This window comes from Dasypus novemcinctus, chromosome 21 (genome assembly GCF_030445035.2).
Source record: "Dasypus novemcinctus isolate mDasNov1 chromosome 21, mDasNov1.1.hap2, whole genome shotgun sequence".
Lineage (NCBI taxonomy): Eukaryota > Metazoa > Chordata > Mammalia > Cingulata > Dasypodidae > Dasypus > Dasypus novemcinctus.
Window position 1 is genome coordinate 66,434,423 of NC_080693.1, and position 20,748 is coordinate 66,455,170.

General features: G+C 35.8%; 1 protein-coding gene across 1 annotated transcript in view; it reads left to right on the forward strand.

Annotated features, from left to right (window-relative positions):
* Positions 1-20,748, forward strand: part of EFCAB13 (EF-hand calcium binding domain 13) — a 316,951-nt gene that overhangs the window by 65,619 nt on the left and 230,584 nt on the right. Inside the window, 3 exon segments of the mRNA XM_071210907.1 lie at positions 5,085-5,576; positions 6,021-6,085; positions 19,228-19,350. Coding sequence (XP_071067008.1) covers positions 5,085-5,576; positions 6,021-6,085; positions 19,228-19,350 — 680 coding nt within the window.

Genomic DNA, 20,748 nt, shown 5'->3' on the forward strand with positions numbered 1-20,748 from the left:
TGCTTGTATTCTTATTAGGTGGCTCTGGGAACCAATTCTGGGAACTTCTGGAGTGGGAGAGTGGCAATCATTCTCTTGTGCCACCTCAGCTCGCTGGTCAGTTGCATCTCTTATTGTCTTTCCTCTGTGTCTCTTTTTGTCACATTATCTTGCTACGACATCAATCTGTGTGGGCTGGCACTCCTGTGCGAGGTGGCACTCCTGTGTGGGGCAGCACTCCATGTGGGCCAGCTTGCCACACAGGCCAGCTCACCTTCACTGGGATGCCGTGGGTATCGAACCCTGGACAGGAGCCCAATTGCTTGAGCCACATTCGCTTCCCAGATTTCGGATCTTAATCCCACATCTACTGTATCAGAATATCCTGGGGTGGAAGAGAATCAGGACACTGCATTGTTAACAATTTTATTGGATTCTTGTTTGGAAAATACATTATCCCAGCATATAGCTTGTCTTTTCATCCTATTAGCAGTATCTTTAATAGAAAAGCTTTCAATTTCAATGAAGTTCAGTTTATCACATTTTTCTTTTTTGCATTGTGCCTTAGGTTTTATATTTAAGAACATTGCTTATCCAAAGGTCACAAAGATTTTTCCCTGTTTTCCTCAAAAAGTTTTGTAGTTTTACATCTTACATTTAGCTATATGTTCCATTTTGAGTTATTTGTTTTTGGATAAAATGTGAGACTTGTGTCAAGTTTCTTTTTTTTTAAATGAATATCCAATTCTTTCAGCATTACATGTTGAAAAGACTGTCTTTCCTCCATTGAACTGCCTTTGTTTCTTTATAAAAAAAATCGATTGACAATATATGGGTGTATCTATTTCTGCTCTGTGTATTATATTCCATTGCTCTATATGTCTGTCCCTTTTCCAGTACCATACTGTCATGATTACTGTAGCTCCATATTAAGTCTTAAAACAGTATGGGTTTCCTCCAACTTTATTCTTCTTTTTCAAGATTTTTTTTGGCTAATTTAGTTCCTTCATCTTTCCATGTGAATTTTAGAATCAGTTGTTTATGTTTACAAAAAATCCTGCTGGGATTTTAATTGTAATGTGTTAAGTCTACAAATCATTTTGGAGAGAACTGACATCTTTATTATGCTAAGTCTTCCAATCCGTAAATAATCCATATCTCCTGATTTATTTTGGTTATCCTTGATTTCTTTCATCAGTGTTTTGTTGTTTTCAACATATGGGTATTGTACATGGTTTATTAAATTTATACATATTTCATTTTATTTGAAATAAATGGTAATTTATTAAAATTTCAGTTTCCAATTTTAGATCACCAGTATATAGAAATCTGATTGATTTGTTTGTGTGTTGACCTTATATCTTGTGACCTTACTAAACTCACATATTAGTTTTACGAATTTCTTTGGTGGAAAGTGATGTCATTGACTAGTAAGGACAGTTTTCTTTCTTTCCAAACTGTATGTTTTTTGTTTCTTTTTCTTGTCTTATTTCACTAGCTAGGATTTACAGTATGATTGTGATTAGAAGTGGTGAAAATGGACATCTTTGTCTTATTCTTTTTTTCATATATTTTCATTGAAGTATATCACTCATACATGAACATACATAAGCAATAAGTGTATAGTAAAAGTTGTGAACTTAGAAAATAAACATGCATAACATTGTACAGCAGTTCCATACATCGCCTCTCCACCAACACTTTGCGTTGTAGTGTTACAAACTATGCAAGAGCATCATGAAAATATTACTACTAACTATAGGTCATATCTTACATTTCATGTATTTCCCCTAACCCACCCTATTATTTTTAAAAATATATCTTAGTAAAAGAGGTCACATACTTACAAAACAATCATACACATGTGTAGAATTCCCATACAGCACCCCTTCACCAACACACCACACTGTGGTGGAAGGTTGTGAGATAATAGCATCTCAGACTATTACCACCAACCATGGTCCATAGCGTACATTTGGCACACTTTTTCCATACCCCCCCCAGTACATCTTTGGCATCGATGCAAGAATGTTACAGTATTGCTATTAACCACAGTCTATAGGTCACACCAATAGACTGTATTTTTCCCATGCTTCTCCACATTCCCACCTGCAATAGTGACATACATCTGCTCTAACTCACAGAAGGACATTCTTGCATCTGTATCATCAACCACAGTTCTTTTTTTCTGCAGGAAAATTGTGAATTTATAAAACAAACATGCATAACATCATACAGGGGTCCCATATTTCAACCCACCACTAACACCTTGCATTGTTGTGAGATATTTGTTACAAATTATGAAAGAATATTGTCAAAATCTTAGTAGTAACCATAGTCTATATTTTACCTTTGGTGTATTTTTCCCCAAATTGTTATTTTTTAATATTATTATTACAGAGGTTGTGAACTTACAACATAATCATGTACATGTGCAGAATTCCCATACAATACCCCTCTATCAACACACCACACCGTGGTGGAAAATTTCCTTGTATTCCAATCTTTTGCAGTGTTTTTATCAAGAAAAGGTGTATTTTGTCAAATGCTTTTTCTACATCTATATAACCACAATTCTTATCCATTCCTGGGTTCACTGTGTTATTCAGTCCCTAGCTTACTCTAGATTTCTTTCAATTGACATTTATATCCCTAGACTAAGTTTTATTCAATTGAATAACATTGAAGTTTTATGCAATTCATAGTTTTCTTAGCATTTTTATCATGAATGCATGTAACATTTTGTCAAATACTTTTTTGCATCAATTGATATGAACATGTGGATTTTCCTTTTTAAACTGTTAATATGGTGGATTGCTTTGGATAATTTTGAAATATTGAACTAGCTTTTCATCCCTAGGATAAATTGCAACTTAGTCATGATGTATGATTCTATTTATGTATTATTGATTTCAATGATTGATTTCAATCATTGAAGATATTTACATTTATGTTCATGAGGGATATTGGTCCTTTGGGTATGATTTCCCTTTCTGTCTGAAAACCTTCCTTTAGCAATTTATTTAGAGCAGGTATAATAATAGTTGAAATGTGTTATTTTTCCTTCATCTGAGAATATCTATATTTCCATTTCATTCCTGAAGTATATTTTCACTGGATATAGGATTTTGGGTTGATAGTTTATTACTTAAAGAATGTTGTTCCTTTCCCTTTTGGATTCCATAGTTTCTGCTGGAAATCCAATGTTATTCAAGTAATTGTTCTCCATTAGGTTGAGTTATTTTTCTCTTTGTTGCTTTCAAGATACTTTCTTTGCCTTTAATTTTTAGCAGTTTGATTAGGATATGTCTGGGAGAAAATTTATTTGAGTTTTTCCTATTGGAGTTCATGGAGCTTCTTGAATCTGTAGGTGTATGTCTTTTGGAAAATTTAGAAGGTTTTCTGCCATTATGCCTTCATATATTTATTCTGTATCATACTCTCTTCTCATTCTGGGTCTCCTATGATACAAATGTTAGACCTTAAATATTGTCCCATGGATCCCTGAGACTCTATTCATTTATTTTCCTTTGTTCGTTGGTTCAGATTGGATCATTTCTATTGCTGTATCTTAAAGTTCATGGACTCTTCCTCTAATATCTCCATTCTCCTATTGAGCCTATCCAGTGAGTTTTTAAATTTTGGTTATTGTGTTTTTCAGTTTAAAGTTTCCGTTTGATTCTTTTCTGTATCTTCTATTTTTTTCCTCTGAGACTTCCTCCCCCCACTCTTGTTGGAGCATTTTATAATATTTTCTTGGAAACTTTGTCAGAAAATTCCAACATCTTTGTCATCTTGGTCTTTGCATTCACTGCAAAGACCTTTTCCCATGCAAATTGAGATTTTCTTGTTTCTTTGTATGCCAAGTAATTTTGATGATCACCATTGCTGAGCAGTTTTCTCTTCTCTAGCACTCTCCTCCTCACGTTCTAGCCTGGTTGACCTACCTGACCTCTGTTTCCCTATCTCATTCAGACCAATGAACTCTGTTCAGGTTTTCCTCAGCTGTACCCTGGAAACTCTGCAGGATGTAAAGTTGTTGCAGTTGTAGAACTCATTTTTTTGTTTCCTTTCTGTAAATTGTTTTGTCTCCTGTGCTGTCGACTGTCCAATGTCTAAATATTATTATTTTCCATATATTCTGTCAATTTTTTTTAGTTGTTAATGCTGGAGGGTAAATCTGGTTTTTCATCTTGGCTCAAAGAAGAAGTGTCAAAATTATTTTTATAGCTCTTCATTAGTCTATTTCCCTTTGGTAGATAACACCTAGAAATCCATTCCACAATCTTTAAAGATTTTCACATTTTTTTTGAAATATAAATATTATCCTTTAACTGTTCATTCTCATTCAACTAAGCTAAGAAACATTCCATTTTCTATAAGGGAAAATGAAGATTGTACTACTCTTTTGAAGTCTCTTGTTTTCTTTGATTTTATAGGAGCTCAGCAACCTCATAGAGGTATTTTGAGGATCAAGTGTTATATTTGAAGTACTTTGAAACATGCTTTTCAAATGTAAGGTACTATTCTGAGACATCACATGAATTTGATGCCACATTTGGGATATTTTATTCATATTTTCCTAAAGATATTTTATATATGAAGTTACTTTTTTCACCATAAGTACTGAGCATCTTTAGGAGAATAATTATTTGGACTTCACCTTCATTAACTAATAAGTAAATATTTTCCCCTTCTACAACTTCCTCATAGTATATACCCTTATAACTAAGATTTTTTATCTATATTGTCTTATTAGATCACTGTCTTTCTAAATTGAGTAGGAGATAAGAACCATGTGCTTTAGTAGAAAATGAGAACTAGTGCTTCAGGAGTCTATCACTTTAGTTTCAGTGTAACTTTGAATAGCTAAGGGCTAATATTTGGGTGGAACAATTTCAATATATTAAATCAGCAGATTATATTTATCTTATTATCAATCTTTTGATCATCAGCTATTTTAGTGTTTTCAATTTATTAATTTTGTTTTATGTGTTTGAGCAATGGATATTTTCTTGTATAGCTTTTATGATGACAATTTTTTTTACAAAATACTAAAAATTGTACAGATAAATGAAATAAATGAATATGTTTCTATTACTTAGCAATTATGGAAGTACCAGCCTTGGATGAAACTACTCCAAACAGAAAGTTATCAAAGTCCCCAGGACAGTATCTACAATTTAAGAAGAAAAGCAGTTCATCTTTCAGACCATCTGAACCATCAATATACCAAACTTCAAATAGAAAGAACCTTCCCTATCGTGGTAAAAGTATTGAGGAGAGTGATGACCTTGAATTAAAAACTTCAAAAAATACTTGGCAAATAAAAAAATATCTGGATACGATTGATAGCATTGACATGGGATCCCAGGAGTCATATTTGAAGGATGGCATAAACTTTCAAAAGCACTTGGACAAGGCTGAAATTCATGACTCAAAGTCTAAACCACAAAGCTTGAAGAGTATTCCAAGCCTCAAAAAGTCTCTGGATAAAAGTGATAGTACCCAAAAATTTCAGAAGCAAATTGTGAAAAGTCATTCCAGCCTCCTTAAACAGATTTCATCTAAGGAAAAAACCACAATTAATCCTTTGGGTTAGTATCATATATGTAAGTCAGAATCTAAGTCCTTAAATTATTTAGTAATTTATAGAAATGAACAGAATGAATCAATTAATAGATAGTCGTAAGCATTTTACTAGTAAATAGTCTAGGTAACCACTACTTCTGGTAATAGACCAATGGATACAATACTGTGGCTTTGATGGTAGTCTTGGGGGAGCCTAACTTTGTTTGAGAAGATTATTTGGTGATTAATTAGAGTCACTGAAGTTGCATATATTGATTTTTAATAATATGCAAAAATTATTTAAAAATTCTCATGTATCTTTTGTCTAGATTGCCAATTTTAAGATCTTATGTTACCATAGTACAATGGTCAAAGCCAGGAAATTAACATCGATACAACAGTACTTATTAATCTATAGACCTTATTTAAATTTTGTCATTTGTTCCACAAGTGTTCTTTTTCTGGCTCAGGATCCAATCCAGGCTCACATATTACATTTAATTGTCATGTGTCATTAGTCTTTCTGAATGTGCTGGTAATTAGGAAATTGGTAAAAAGAGCAATTAGGTTGAGAAGAATTAGGTTCAGTAGAATAGGGCTTGCTTTAGGATAGGCATTTAATAGCCCTGTAATCCTTAGGTGAGCCATTTATCAGTTTTTTTCTTAGCTTGCTATATCAAGGTAACTTGCTACCATATAGAATTGTATGGATTTTGCAAACTGAAAATTTTTATACAAATTTGAAATGTTTCATGATAATGATGAGATCAAATAGATAGTTAACCCCAGTAATTAGAAATTGATGGGTGATTTTATTTTTAATTTTTTATAAAGAACTTGTTTGAATGAAATTTTGGTTTGGTTCACCTTTGGTTTAGAACATTTTAAAAAAACAGTTTTATTGTGATTTAATTTACAAACATAAAATTCGCCCATTCACTGATTTTTAGTAAATTTAGAGTTGTATAGTCATCACAACAATCCAGTTCTATCACTTTTCTATCATCCCCCCAAATTTCCTCATGCCCATTTTCAGTTAAACCCCACTTCCATCCTCAGCTAATAACTGATCTGTTTTCTGTCTCTATAAATATTTTTTTCTGGACATTTAATAGAAATGGAATCATTTAATATGTGCCTGACTTCCTTCACTTACATGTTTTTGAGGTTAATTCATGTTATCAGTAATAACAGTAATTACTGTTACTAGTATCAGTAATTCATTAATTTTTATTGCTAAATAGTATTATATTGTATAGATAATTCATTAATTTTTATCGCTACATAGTATTATATAGTATAGATGTATTCTACTTGGTTGATTATCTACCAGTTGGTGAACATTTGGATTATTTCCAGCTTTTGGTGATATAAATAATGCTGTAACTAGCATTCCCATACATGTCTTTCTGTAAACACATGTTTTTATTTATCTTGGGTACATTGCTGGAGAAGAATTACTGGTCTGTATGGTAAATTTATGTTTATTTTTAAAGACTCTGCCAAACTATTATCCAAAGAGTCTCTACCTTTTAACATTTTCATCAGCAGTGAATTGAGGGTTCCAATTTCTCCACATCCTTGGCAACACTTAGTATTGTCTTTTTTATTTTAACTATTTAGTAGGTATGTAGTGGTATCTCATTGAGGTTTTAATTTGCATTTTCCCTAATGCTTAAATGATATTGAACATATTTTCATGTGCTTACTAGACATTTGTATATTGTTGGTGAAATGTTTATTCAAATCTTTTGACCATCCTTAGAATTCTATGTAGATTTATCTATAGTGTTTTTTTGAGTGCATCTCTTTGTATAGCTTTTTTAGTGGTTGTTACAGGTATTACATTATATTACATGAGTTGTTACAGTCTACTGATGTCATAATTTTACCACCTCAAGTGAAGTATAGAAACCTTACTTCCTTTTATGTCCCATTACTCTTTTTTTTTAAAAAGCAGTTTTATTGCTACGTATTAATAAAACATATAATCTCCCCAAAGTATACACTCAATGGTATTTGGTATAATCACATAGTTGTGCATTCATCAATTCATTGTTAGAGTATTTTCATTATTACAATATTTATAGTAATAATAAACAAAAAAAACCCCTAGGCAAACAAAGAACTCTAACCCTTAATATTCATCTCTCTTTCTCTCTAAGCTTCCTCTGCCATACATAGCTGCTATTTCATTTCCATCTCTCTAATTTATTTTGTACATTCATATTTTTTATTTTCTTAAGCATTTAAAAAATTTTATTGATACCAATTAATAAAACATAAATCCATCCAAAAAGTACAATCAGCAATATTTGGTATAATCACATAATTGTGCATTCATCACTCCAGTCACTCCCAGAGCACTTTCATTATTCCAATAATAGTAATAATAAACAACAAATAAAACTCATCACCTTTCCCATTACTCTTTGCCATTTATAATTGTCTCTAGTATTTCCTCTATATACATTTAGAACCACATCATACAGTGTTGCACTTTTTGCACCAACTTCATAACATAACTTATTAAAGTCAAGAAAAGAAGGGTAAGTCTTTTATATTTATTCATATTCTGCATTACCATTTTCTTCCTTCCTTCCTGATATCCCATAGGTCCTCCTTTTATTCTTTCCTTCTGTAGAAAAAATTTCTTTAGCTAGTCTTTTAGGATAGGTCTACATTTTTTCTTTGTCTAGGGTTTTCAGAGTTTAATTATGATACGTTTTAATGTGGATGACTATCTGCATGGGATATCTTTTTCGAATCTCTTATTTTCAACTTTTTTGTGTCTTTGTATCTAAAGTGAGTGTCTTGTAAACAGCATATAGTTGGATCATGTTTTATTTTTAATAGGAGAGCTAATCCATTACATTTAGGGTATTAACTGAAAAGAAAAGACTTACTTCTGTTATACAGCTTTTTGTGTTCTGTATATCTTGCATATTTTTTATTCCTCATATTCCATTTTTGCCTTTTTCTATTTCATTGATTTTTCCTAACTGTACCATTTTGATTCTGTTCTTATTTCCTATTAAATATATATTTTTAGATATTTTCTCAATGGTTCCCTTTGTGACTACAATAAACATCTTAAACTAATAACAACCTAGTTTGAATAATATCAACTTAGTTTCAGTAATATACTCTCTCTCCCTTTATAATGTATCTTTATACATATGGTATGTTCATTAACATAGCTTTTAATTATTGTTTTACTCATTTGCTTTTTAAATTATATAGGGGGAAGAGGAGTTACAAACCAAAAGTACATTATATAAGATTTTCTTAAACAAATCAATTTTATTGATACATATTAATAAAGCATAAATCCATCCATTTATTTAAGTCTTCTTCAGTTTCTTTTAGCAATGTTATGTAGTTTTCTGAATTCAGGTCCTTTATGTCCTTGGTTAAGTTTATTCCTAAATATTTGATTGTTTTAGTTGCTATTATAAGTGGATTTTTTTTTCTGATTTCCTCCTCAGATTGCACATCAGTAATGTATAGAAACACTATTGACTTTTGTGTATTAATCTTATATCCTGCCACTTTGCTGAACTTGTCTTTTAGTTCTAGTAGCTTTGTTGTGCATTTTTCAGGAGATTTAGATATAGGATTATATCATCAGCAAATAGTGAAAGTTTTACTTCTTCCTTTCCTATTTAGGTTCCTTTTTTTCCCTTTATCTAGCCTAATTGCTCTAGCTAGAATCTCTAGCACAATATTGAATAACAATTGGGCATCCTTGTCTTGTTCCTGATCTCAGTGGGAAAACTTTCAATCATTCATTATTGAATACAATGCTAGCTATAGGTTTTTTATATACATACTTTACAATATTGAGAAAGCTTCCTTCTATTCCTATCTTTTTGAGTGTTTTTATCAAGAAAGGGTGCTGCATTTTGTCAAGTGTGTTCTCTGCATCAAGAAGATCATGTGGTTTTTCTTCTTCAGTTTATCAATGTGGTTTATTATACTAATTGATTTTTTTTTGTATTGAACCATTCTTGCATACCTGGGATAAACCCCACTTGATCATGGTGTATAATTCTTCTGATGTGCTTTTGGATTCTGTTTGCAAGTATTGTGTTGAGGATTTTGCATCTGTATTCATTAGCAATATTTGTCTGTGATTTTCTTTTTTTGTTTGTTTTAGTATTAGGGTGATGTTGGCTTCATAGAATGAGTTGATAGGATTCTTTCCTATTTTTGGAAAAACGTGAACAAGATTGGTATTAGGTTGTCTTTGAATGATAGATAGAATTCACCTGTGAAGACATCTGGTCCCAGGCTTTTCATCTTTGGGAGGTTTTTGATGACTGTTTCAAACTCTTTTTTTTTCCTAATTTCTCTCCCCCCTCCACCCCTTCCTTTGTCTGCTGTCTGTGTTCATTCACTGTTTGTTCTTCTGGGTCTGTTGTATTCTCATTAGGCAGCTATGGGAACCGATGCTGGGACCGTCTGGAGTGGGAGAGAGATGATCATTCTCTTGTGACACCTCAGTTCCTTAGTTTGCTGCATCTCTTCTCTGTGTCTCTTTTTGTTGTTGTTCTTGTGTAATCTTGCTGCATCAGCTCTCTGTGTGGGTGGCACCACTCCTGGGTGGTCTGCTATCCTTGTGGGGCTGCACTCCTTGCGCGGGGGGCAACCCTGTGCTGGGCACATATCTTGTGCATGACAGCACTCCATTTGGGCCAGCTCACTGCATGGGCCAGGAGGCCCTGAGTATTGAACCCTGGACCTCCTATATGGTAGGCAGAATCTCTATCCATTGAGCCATATCCATTTCCCTCAATCTCTTCACTTGTGATTGGTTCGTTGAGGTCTTCTAATTCTTATAGGGTCAGTGTAGGTGGTTCATGTGTTTCTAGAAATTTGTCCCTTTCATCTGCCTTGTCTCGTTTTTTGGCATACAGTTGTTCATAGTATCCTCTTATGATCTCTTTTTAAAAAAAATTTATTGAAATATATCACTCACATAAACATACATAAACAATAAATGTATAATAGTTGTGAACCTACAAAACAAACATATATAACATCAAACAAACATATATAACATCTCACCCTACCACCCATAATTTGCATTGTTTTTAAACCTTTTTAACTAATGCTTAAAGAGCATTGTCAGGAAGCGGACTTGGCCCAATGGATAGGGTGTCCACCTACCACGTGGGAGGTCTGCGGTTCAAACCCCGGGCCTCCTTGACCTGTGTGGAGCTGGCCCATGTGCAGTGCTGATGCACACAAGGAGTGCCATGCCACACAGGGGTGTCCCCTGCATACAGAAGCCTCAAGTGCAAGGAGTGAACCCATAAGCCACCCAGCATGAAAGAAAAGTGCCACACACTTGGAGAGCTGACACAACAAGATGACGCAACAAAAAGAAACACAGATTCCCGATGCTGCTGATAAGGATAGAAGTGGTCACAGAAGAACACACAGAGAATGGACACAGAGAGCAGACAACTGGGAGCGGGGGAAAGGGGAGAGAAATAAATAAAAAAAAAATTAAAAAAAAAAAGAGCATTGTCAAAATATTACTACTAAACAAAGTATTTTTCCCCTAACCAATCCGATTATTATTATCTTTATATCATTTATATATGAACATACATAAACAATTAAGTCTATAGTAAAAGTTATGAACTTAACAAAGCAAACATGCATAACATCATACAGGGGTCCCATACATCAACCTTCCACCAACACCTTACATTGTCATGTTTGTTACAACTTATGAAAGAACACTGCCAAAATCTTACCACTAATCATAGTTCTTATCTTACATTTGGTGTGTTTTTTCCCCAACCCACCCTATTATTATTTTTTAAGTGTATATATTTTTATGACAGAAGTTGTAAACTTATAAAACAATCATGCATATGTGCAGAATTCCCAAACAACACCCCTCCATCAACACACCACAATGTGGTATGTCATTTGCTACAGATAAAATAATATCATTTGATTATTGACATGTCCATAGTGTACATTTGGCTCCTCGTATTTTCCATACTGCCTCAGTATCAACATAGCACATCTTTTGTATAGATGCAAGATTATTATATTATTACTACTAACCACAGTCCATAGGTCACTCCAGCTGTATTTTTCCCATGCTTCTTCACATTCCCAACACCCTGCAGTATGATATACATTTGTTCTAGCTAACAAAGGACACTCTTGCATCTGTATCATCAACCACAATTCTCACCCACCTCTTGGTTTACTGTTCTGTCCAGTTCCTAGATTATTTTCAAGCATTCTGTCAATTGGCATTTACATAATTAGACTACCATTTTCAGTCGCATCCCCATTTATAAACTAGCTGTTACTGTGTGTTACCATCCACTCTATACATTTCCACAATTTTACAGTAAAGCTAATTAAAACTTCTACATACATTAAACATCAGTAGTCCACTCACTCCTTCTCTTATCTCCTTTAAGAATCCACCACCTACCACCAGGTCTTGAAGATATTTTCCAATAATTTCTTCTAGAAGTTTTATGGTTCTTGCTTTTGTTTTTAGTTTTTTGGTCCATTTTGAGTTAGTTTTTGGATAAGGTGTGAGATAGGGGTCCTTTTTCCTTCTTTCAGTTATGGATGTCCAATTCTTTCAGCACCATTTGTTCAATGGATTGTTCTGCCCAAGCTTTGTGAGTTTGACAGGCTAGTCAAAATCACTTGACCATACCTGTGAGGGTCTGTTTCTGAACCATAAATTTGGTTCCATTGGTCTATTGTGTCTGTCTTTAGGCCAGTACCATGTTGTTTTTACCTACTAGGTACCACTAGGTAGGTATCACGATTTAAAGTCTGGAGATGAGGGTTCACTTTTCCTTTTTATGATGTTTCTGCCTATTCAGGACTCCTTACCCTTCCAAATAAATTTAATGATCATGTTTTCAATTTTTTCTTTAATGCTGGTGGAATTTTTATCAGGATTGCATTAAATCTGTATATCAATTTGAGTAGAATTGACATCTTAATGATATTTAGTCTTCCAGTCCATGAGCATGGAATGTTCTTCCAGTTATTTGAGGCTTTTTTGGTTTGTTTAACATTGAGTTGCAGTTTTCTGAATACAAGTGCTTTATGTCATTGGTTAAGTTTATTCCAGACTATTTGAGTTTTATCTGTCATATTTTATTTTCACCACTCTTCTGACACTTTTAGCTACATTTATTGATATAATCTTCATTTCTAGACTCTCTTGCAAGCCTCTCTCTCCTGTCTTTTCTTTTCAGACTCTAGCACACCCTTTAGAATTTCCTGAAACTCTGGTCTCTTGCTTAGAAATTCTCTCAGTTTCTATTTATCTGTGAATATTCTAATTTCGCCACCATGTTTGAAAGACAGTCTTGCTGGATATAAAATTCTTGGCTGGAAGTTTTACTCTTGTAGTATCTTAAATATATCAGACCACTGTCTTCTTGCCTCCATGGTTTCTGGTGAGAAATCAGTGCTTAATCTTATTGGGTATCCCCTTTATGTTATGCATTGCTTTTCTCTTGATGCTCTCAGAATTCTCTCTTTGTCTTTGGCCTTTGACATTCTGATGAGTATGCATCTTGGAGTTGTTCTACTTGGATTTTTTTTGGATGGGAGTAGGTTGTGCTTCATGGACAGGGATATCTATGTTCTTCAATAGGGTTGGGAAATTTTCTACTATTATTTCTTTAAATATTCCTTCTGCCCCTTTTCCCTTCTCTTTTCCTTCTGGGACACCCCTGACATGACATGTATGTTTGCATGCCTTTTGCTGTCATTTAATTCCTTGAGACCTTGTTCAAATTTTTCCATTCTTCATCTCTCGTTTTGTATGTTCACTTTCAGAGGTCATTTCTTCAATCTCACCAATCCTTTCTTCTGCCTCCTCAAATCCACTATTATATGATTCCAATGTTTTTTAAATTTCATTGATTGTACCTTTTATCTCCATAAGATCTGCTGTTTTTCTATGTATGCTTTCAAATTCTTCTTTGTGCTCATCCAATGTCTTCTTAATATCCTTAATCTCTATAGCCATCTCATTGAATACCATGGAGGTTTGTTTGAACATCTATAATTAGTTGTCTCAACTCCTTTATGTCATCTGGAGGCTTATCTTATTCATTTAACTGGGCCATAGTTTCCTGTTTCTTGGTGTGGGTTGTAATTTTTTGTTGGTGTCTTTGCATCTGGTTTACTAGAGTATTTTTTTCTGGATGCAGTTTTTCTCTCTAGTTTAGGGCTCCCTATCATTTCTCCCTTGCTGGTTATGCAGTAGAAGCCAAGCATGTAGTTGGTGCTGTAAGTCTTGGAGGCTCAAGCTGCCCTTATTGCACCGGGACCAATGAAACTTCTTCCAACTTTCTCCTTTGCCAGAGGCAGGGACAGACACACCTATGTGGAATAATCCACATGTAGGCCTAGACTGTAGTTGTCCAGAGAGACTGATGAAGCTTCACATCTCTTTTTCCCCTACCTGGGGCAGGGATGGGGCTGCAGGTGTGGGCAGCAGTCTATGCAGATCACCATAGTTGCTCTGGTAGACTTCTGATTTTCTATGCCAGCCAAAGTTCCCTGCAGTTAACTGTATAGGCTGGTGCAGGGCTCCTCAGCCTCCTCCCTGCCAGAGTCAGGGCTGAAGCCTAGGCGGGCTGCAGGCTGATTTGCCTGAAAGAAACTGTCAGCCCGGCTTCCCCTCAGGCTAGGGGCAAAGTCAGAATCTTGTGGTTACTGGCCTCTTTCTGACTTGGGCTGGTTCTCACCCCAGCTGTTCCCAAGGTTATCTCTTAGCCAGCCAAGTCTCCCAATCAGTAGCTGAAATCGGCAGCCAACCGTCTCCTCCTTCCCTGTTTCTGGGAAATGGAGCTTCCAATTCCCATCACAGAGCAGCTCCTGGGGCGGCTTATGTTGTCAGAATAGGATAATCACCAGCCTCTGCGGTTTGACCGGTAATTTCCTGGATAGGCTGGTACAGGTCCCTGCAGCTTCTTTCCTCCTGCAGGTGGCACTGGGGCCTAGGCTAGACCTGCAATATGATCTGGATGGGAAGAAGTAGGCTAGATCTGCAATATGATCTGGATGGGAAGAAGCCCGTCCCCACCAGCACTGGAATTTTCATTCTTTCTGCTTTCCCTTGTGCCAGGTATGGAGTTAAGATGGCGGCTCCCAACCTCTTTCTTACCTGGACAGGCTCAAACCTTAGCTGTTCTTAGGATCATATTGAAGCCCACTGAATTTCCTTATCATAGCTGAAATTGGTCCCCAACCGTCTCTTCCTCCCCTGTTTTGAGGAAGTGGAGCTTTCAATTCCAGCCACGGAATAGCTCCCGAGGCAGCCAGTGCCTCCAGTGGAGGATGGGCACTGGCCTCCGGGGCGTGGAGTGTTCTACTTGCCAGTCTTCTCTGCAGACAGGCAGTCTCCTCTTTCCACTCCCCCAAGGACATTGCAGGATGCTCTTCTGGCCTCCTGGAGCCCCCAAACAGGTACTTCAGCTAGCTCCAGAGAGCTCTGGGTGTTTGCTAACTGCCCTGTAGTAGGAGCTGACTCTAGGAGGTCCTTACTCTGTCACCATCTTGCTGGTTCTCCTTTTATGATCTTTTATTTTTATAGTGTCAGTGGTAATGTTTCCTCTCTCATTTCTGATTTTATTTGTCTTCTCTCTTTTTTTCTTTATCAGTCTAGCTAAGGGTTTATTGATTTTTTTAATCTCAAAGAACCAATGTTTGGTTTTGTTGATTCTCTCTATTGTTTTTTTGTTCTCAATTTCATTTATTTCTGTTCTGATCTTTACTATTTCTTTCCTTCAGCTTGATTTGGGATTAGTTTCCTGTTTTTTCTAGTTCCTCTATGTATGCAGTTAGGTATTCAATTCTAGCTCTTTCTTCTCTTTTAATGTGAGCATTGAGGGCTATAAATTTCCCTATCAGTGATGCTTTTGCAGTGTCCCATAGATTTTGATATATTGTGTTCTCTTATTTCATTTGTCTGAAGATATTTGCTCAATTCTCTTGCAATTTCTTTTTTGACCCATTGATTATTTAAGAGTGAGTTGTTTAATCTCCATATACTTATAAAGTTTCCCTTTTTACATCCATTATTGATTTTCAGTTTCTTTCCTTTATGATCAGAGAAAGTATTGTGTATAATTTCAGTCTTTTTACATTTATTGAGACCTGTCTTATGACCCAACATATGTTCTATCTTGGAGAAGAATCAATGTGCACTTGAAAAGAATGTATATTCTGCTGCTTTGGGGTGCAATGCTCTGTAGATGTCTGTTAGTTCTAGTTCATTTATCATTATTCAAGTTCTCTGTTTCTTTATTTATCCTCTGTCCAGATGTTCTATACAATACTGAGAGTGGTGTATTGAAGTCTCCAACTATTATTGTAGAGATTGTTTCTCCCTTCAGTTTTGCCAGTGTATACCTCATGTATCTTGGGCCACTCAGGTTAGGTGCATAAATATTTAGTTATTTCTTCTTAGTGAACTGATCCTTAGTGAATGCCCTTCTTCATTCCTTATAACAAGTTTGCACTTGAAATCTGTTTTGTCTGATTTCACTACTCAAGCTCTTTTTTGGTTACTATATGTGTGCAATATCTTTTCCAACCTTTTACTTTTAATGTGGTTATGTTGTTTACAAGGTGAGTCTCTTGTAAACAACATATAGATGGCTCATTTTTTAAAATCTGCTCTATCAGTCTATGTCTTTTGATTGGGGAGTTCAAGCCATTAACATTCAATGTTATTACTATAAAGGCATTACTTCATTCATTTTGTCCTTCAGCTCTCTGTTGTTATATTGTTCTATTGTCTTTCTTATTACCCTTTAGTTTACCCTTCCTAACAATCTTTTTTAAATCCCCCCTTGTGTTTTTTTTCATGCTGTCTGCTCTCTGTGTCCATTCACTGTGCATTCTTCTATGTCTGTATTTATTTATTTTATTTCCCATCCCCCCTTGTGGCTTGCTTGTTGTCTGCTCTCAGTGTTCTTGCTTGTCTCCCTCTTTTGTTGTGTCACCTTGCTGACTTGGCTCTCCATGGTCTTTGCGGGCCAGATGGTGCTCCATGGCATTTGCAGGCTGGGTGGTGCTCCGCGGTACTTGCGGGCTGGACAGTATTCCACATTGTGTGGGTGAGCCTGCCTTCACAAGGAGGCCCCGGGATGCGAACCCAGGGCCTCCCATGTGGTAGACAGGAGTGCAACTGATAGAGCTACAGCTGCTTCTCCCTAATATTCGTTTATTTCTACACTTTGTTTCTACTTCCTTGTTTTTTCCTTCCAGGCTGCAGCACTCCTTTAGTATCTCTTATAATTCTGGTCTTTTGTTAACATATTCTGTCAACTTTTGTTTGTCTGTGAAGACTTTGAACTCATCCTCATTTTTAAAGGACAGTTTGCCTGATTTAGAAATCCTGGCTGTTAGTTTTTCTCTTTCAGTATACCTTAAATACATCTTGCCACTTTCTTTTTGCCTTCATGGTTTCTGATGAAAGATTGGCACTTAATCTTATCGAGTTTCCCTTGTGTGTGATGTTTTGCTTTTCTGTAGCTGCTTTCAGAATCTCTCTTTATAAATATCCTTATAAATATTGATATTTATGTCTTTCTTAAGGGTTGGGAAGTTTTCAGTCATTATTTCCTCAAATATTCTTTCCACCCTTTTCCATTCTCTTTTCCTTTTGGAACACTGATAATGTGAATGCTTGTGTGTTTTATGTTGTCATTCACTTCCCTGAGACTCTGATCCATTTTTTCCAATCTCTTCTCTTTCTGTTCTCCTGTCTTTTCTGATCCAGATGTTCTGTCTTTGAAGTTACCAATTCTGTCTTCAAACAACTCAAATTTTCTCTTATGTACTTCTAATGTATTTTTTAAAAATTAAATTAAATTTTTAAAATTATCTTTTTTAAAAAGTTAATAGATCACTCAAAACATTGCATTAAAAAACATAAGAGGTTCCCATATACCCCACTCCCCATCCCCCCACCTCATCATTTTTTAAATAGTACGTTTTTGAAGATACATAGATCCCAAAAATGTAACATTAAAAAATATACGAGGTTTCCATATACCCCCCACCTCTCCACCCCACTCCTCCCACATCAACAACTTCATTCATCATTGTGGCATATTCATTACTTTTGGTGAATACATTTTGGAGCACTGCTGCACCACATGGATAATAGTTTACATTGTAGTTTACACTGTCCCCCAGTACATTCAGTGTGTTATGGCAGGATATATAATGTCCAGCATCTGTCCGTGCAATATCATTTAGGACAACTCCAAGTCCTGAAAATTCCCTCACATCACATCTCTTCTTCCCTTTTCCTGCCCTCAGCAACTACCATGGCCACTTTCTCCATATCAATGCTACAGTTTTTCCATTACTAGTCACAATAGTTCTATAATAGAATATCAGTAAGTCCATTCTAATCCATATTTTATTCCCCCATCCTTTGGTCCCTGGGATGGTGATGTCCACTCCACCTCTATATTGAGAGGGGGCTTAGATCCCACATGGATGATGGATGCAATTCTCCTGCTTGCAGTTGTAGGCACTCTCAGTTCCCTGGTGTGGTGGTTGACCATCCTCACTTCCCTGTTAGCTGACCTGGGTAAGTCCAATGAACCAGAGAGTAGGAGTTACAACTCTGCTGAGGCTCAGGGCCCAGCTGGCACATGGACAGTCCAGAGATTCAAATCTCCTGAGTATACACCAACCCTAGCACCAACCACAGGTTCAGTAAAAGTGACAGAAGAGGCATGTGTAGAAATGTCATATCTGAGTCCAACTCCATTACACTCAGGAACACAAATTCCAAAGAGGGAAATGGCAAAGACAAATGAGTTTATATGGCTAAGAGTCTTCAAAAAAGAGTTGGGAGGTCATCAGAGGGATTGCGCTTATGCATGCCTCAGCAGGATCCCAGGGACAGCCAAAGTAGATGCAACCCCAGGTACTGGTTCTCCTGAGGCTATGGGGACACACAGGTTCTATGGTCATGACAGATTGCTCTGGAGTTCAGTGCCATGTCAGTGGGCCCTACTTTGGAATTTATATTCCTCTAATGTATTTTTAATCTCATCTATCATGTCTTTTATGCCCATAAGGTCTGTTACTTTTCTTTTCAGGCTTTCAAATTGTTCTTTATGTTCACCCAATATCTTCTTAATAGCCTTTATTTCTTTAGTTATCTTTTCTTTAAATTCTTCAAATTGATTTAGCAGCATTGTGTGATTATCACTGATTGTCTTAAATCCTGTATCTCTCAGAATATTTGGTTTGTTCTTTTATCTGGGCCATCTCTTCCTGTTTCCTAGTCTGGCTTGTAAATTTTGGTGATGTTTAGGCATCTGAATATGTAGGTGAATTTACTCAGATGGCCAATTTCTTTCTCTTGTCTATTTTTTTTTTCACAGCTCTTCTTTGATATTTGGTTAAATTTATTACAAACTTTTAAAATTGCCCTACTTAAGTTATCAAAATCAGGCGAGGGACTCACTAATGGGGCACAGATTTTCTCCAGAGGTTGGGATACAGAAAGAACCAAAAACAGTTTTTGTCCATGCAATTTCCAGACTCGCCAGTAGATGGCTCTCCTCAGCACACCTTTCCACGGAGGTGTTTCAATCTCTGTTTTCTTGTGTTCCTGTGTTGAATCTCCAGGTTGGAGATTCAAAGTGGACAATGCTGGCTGAATTAACTGAAGAAAAGCCTCTGACTCTCCCTCCCTTTTCTCTTGAAATAGCTGACAGTGAGGAAGATGTCTGTTCCCTTCTGAAAGATGCAGTAAGCCAGGGGTTTACCCCAACTTAATCTCTTGGGGATGGGTGAGGGGAGCCCTTCCTAGCCACCCCAGGGGCTTTGTAACTTAATGTTTGTTGTTTTGGGCTTTTTGTCTCTCTGTCCCTCACCCTCCTGGGAGTTGTGCACACTGTCCTGGTCTGCTGACCCCCAAAGCAGGTCCCTTGCACAGCTTTTGGCTCTTTGTTGCTTTTGTGAGAGCACTGAGCTCTGCCTGTTAGTCTGATGCCATCTTCCTATAATCCCTATAGGATTTTATATTTACCTATGTAGTTACCTTTTTCAGTGTTCTTTATTTCTTCTCATGGTTTTGGGTTACCATATAGTGTCCTTGCATTTCAGCCAGAAGAACTCCCTTTAGTATTTCTGGTAGAGAAGGTCTTCTGATAATGAACTCTTTTAGCTCTTGTTTATGTGGAAATGTTTTAATTTCACCTTCATTCATGAAGGACACTTTTGCTAGGTATTGAATTGTGGTTGACAGTTTTATTCTTCAAGGATTTAAAAGTTGTCTTTTAAATTCCATGGTTTCTGATAATAAATTGCCTGTTAAGATGGTTTCTAATGAGAAATCACCTATTAATCTTATTGAGAATCTCTTAGATATGATCAGTCACTTCTTTGCTACTTTCAAAATTCTCTGACTTTTGGTTTTGACAATTTCACTGTCATGTGTCTTGGTAAGATAGCTTTAGTTTTATTCTGCTTTGAGTTGATTGAACTTTTTGGATGTGTGCATATTTATGTATTTTGTAAAATTAGGGAAATTTTGAATCCTTTTTTTAAAATATTTTATGTCCCTTTCTCTCTCTTGTCCTTCTGGGAATCCTATGATGCACCTTTTAGCATGCCTGATGGTTTTCCACATGTCCCTCAGACTCTTTGTTTTCCTTCATTCTTTTTTCCTTCTGTTCCTCACATGGGATAATTTCAATTGTCTTGTCTTTAAGTTTACTGATTCTATATTCTGCCTATTCAAATCTTTTTAATCCCACTAGTTAGTTTTTCATTTCAATAATTGTGTTTTTCAACTCCAGAATTTCTGTTTGGTTCCTTTTAAAAATCATTTCTGTCTCTATTTTGTTCAGACAATGTTTTCCTAATTTCCTTTAATAATTTGTCTATGGTTTCCCTTAGCTCAGTGGACACATTTATGACAGTTGATTTAATGCCTTTGACTAATAGTTCCAGTGTATGAGCTTCTTCAAGGATGGTTTCTATCAAATTATTTTTTTCTGAGAATAGGCCATAATTTCCTATTTGTTTGTGTATTTTGTAATGTTTTGTTGAGAACCGGACATGGGGTATTTATTCTTATAACTCTGGAAATCTAATTCTCCCATGCCTCTGGGATTGCTGTTTTTATCCTTGTTGAGGGTTGGA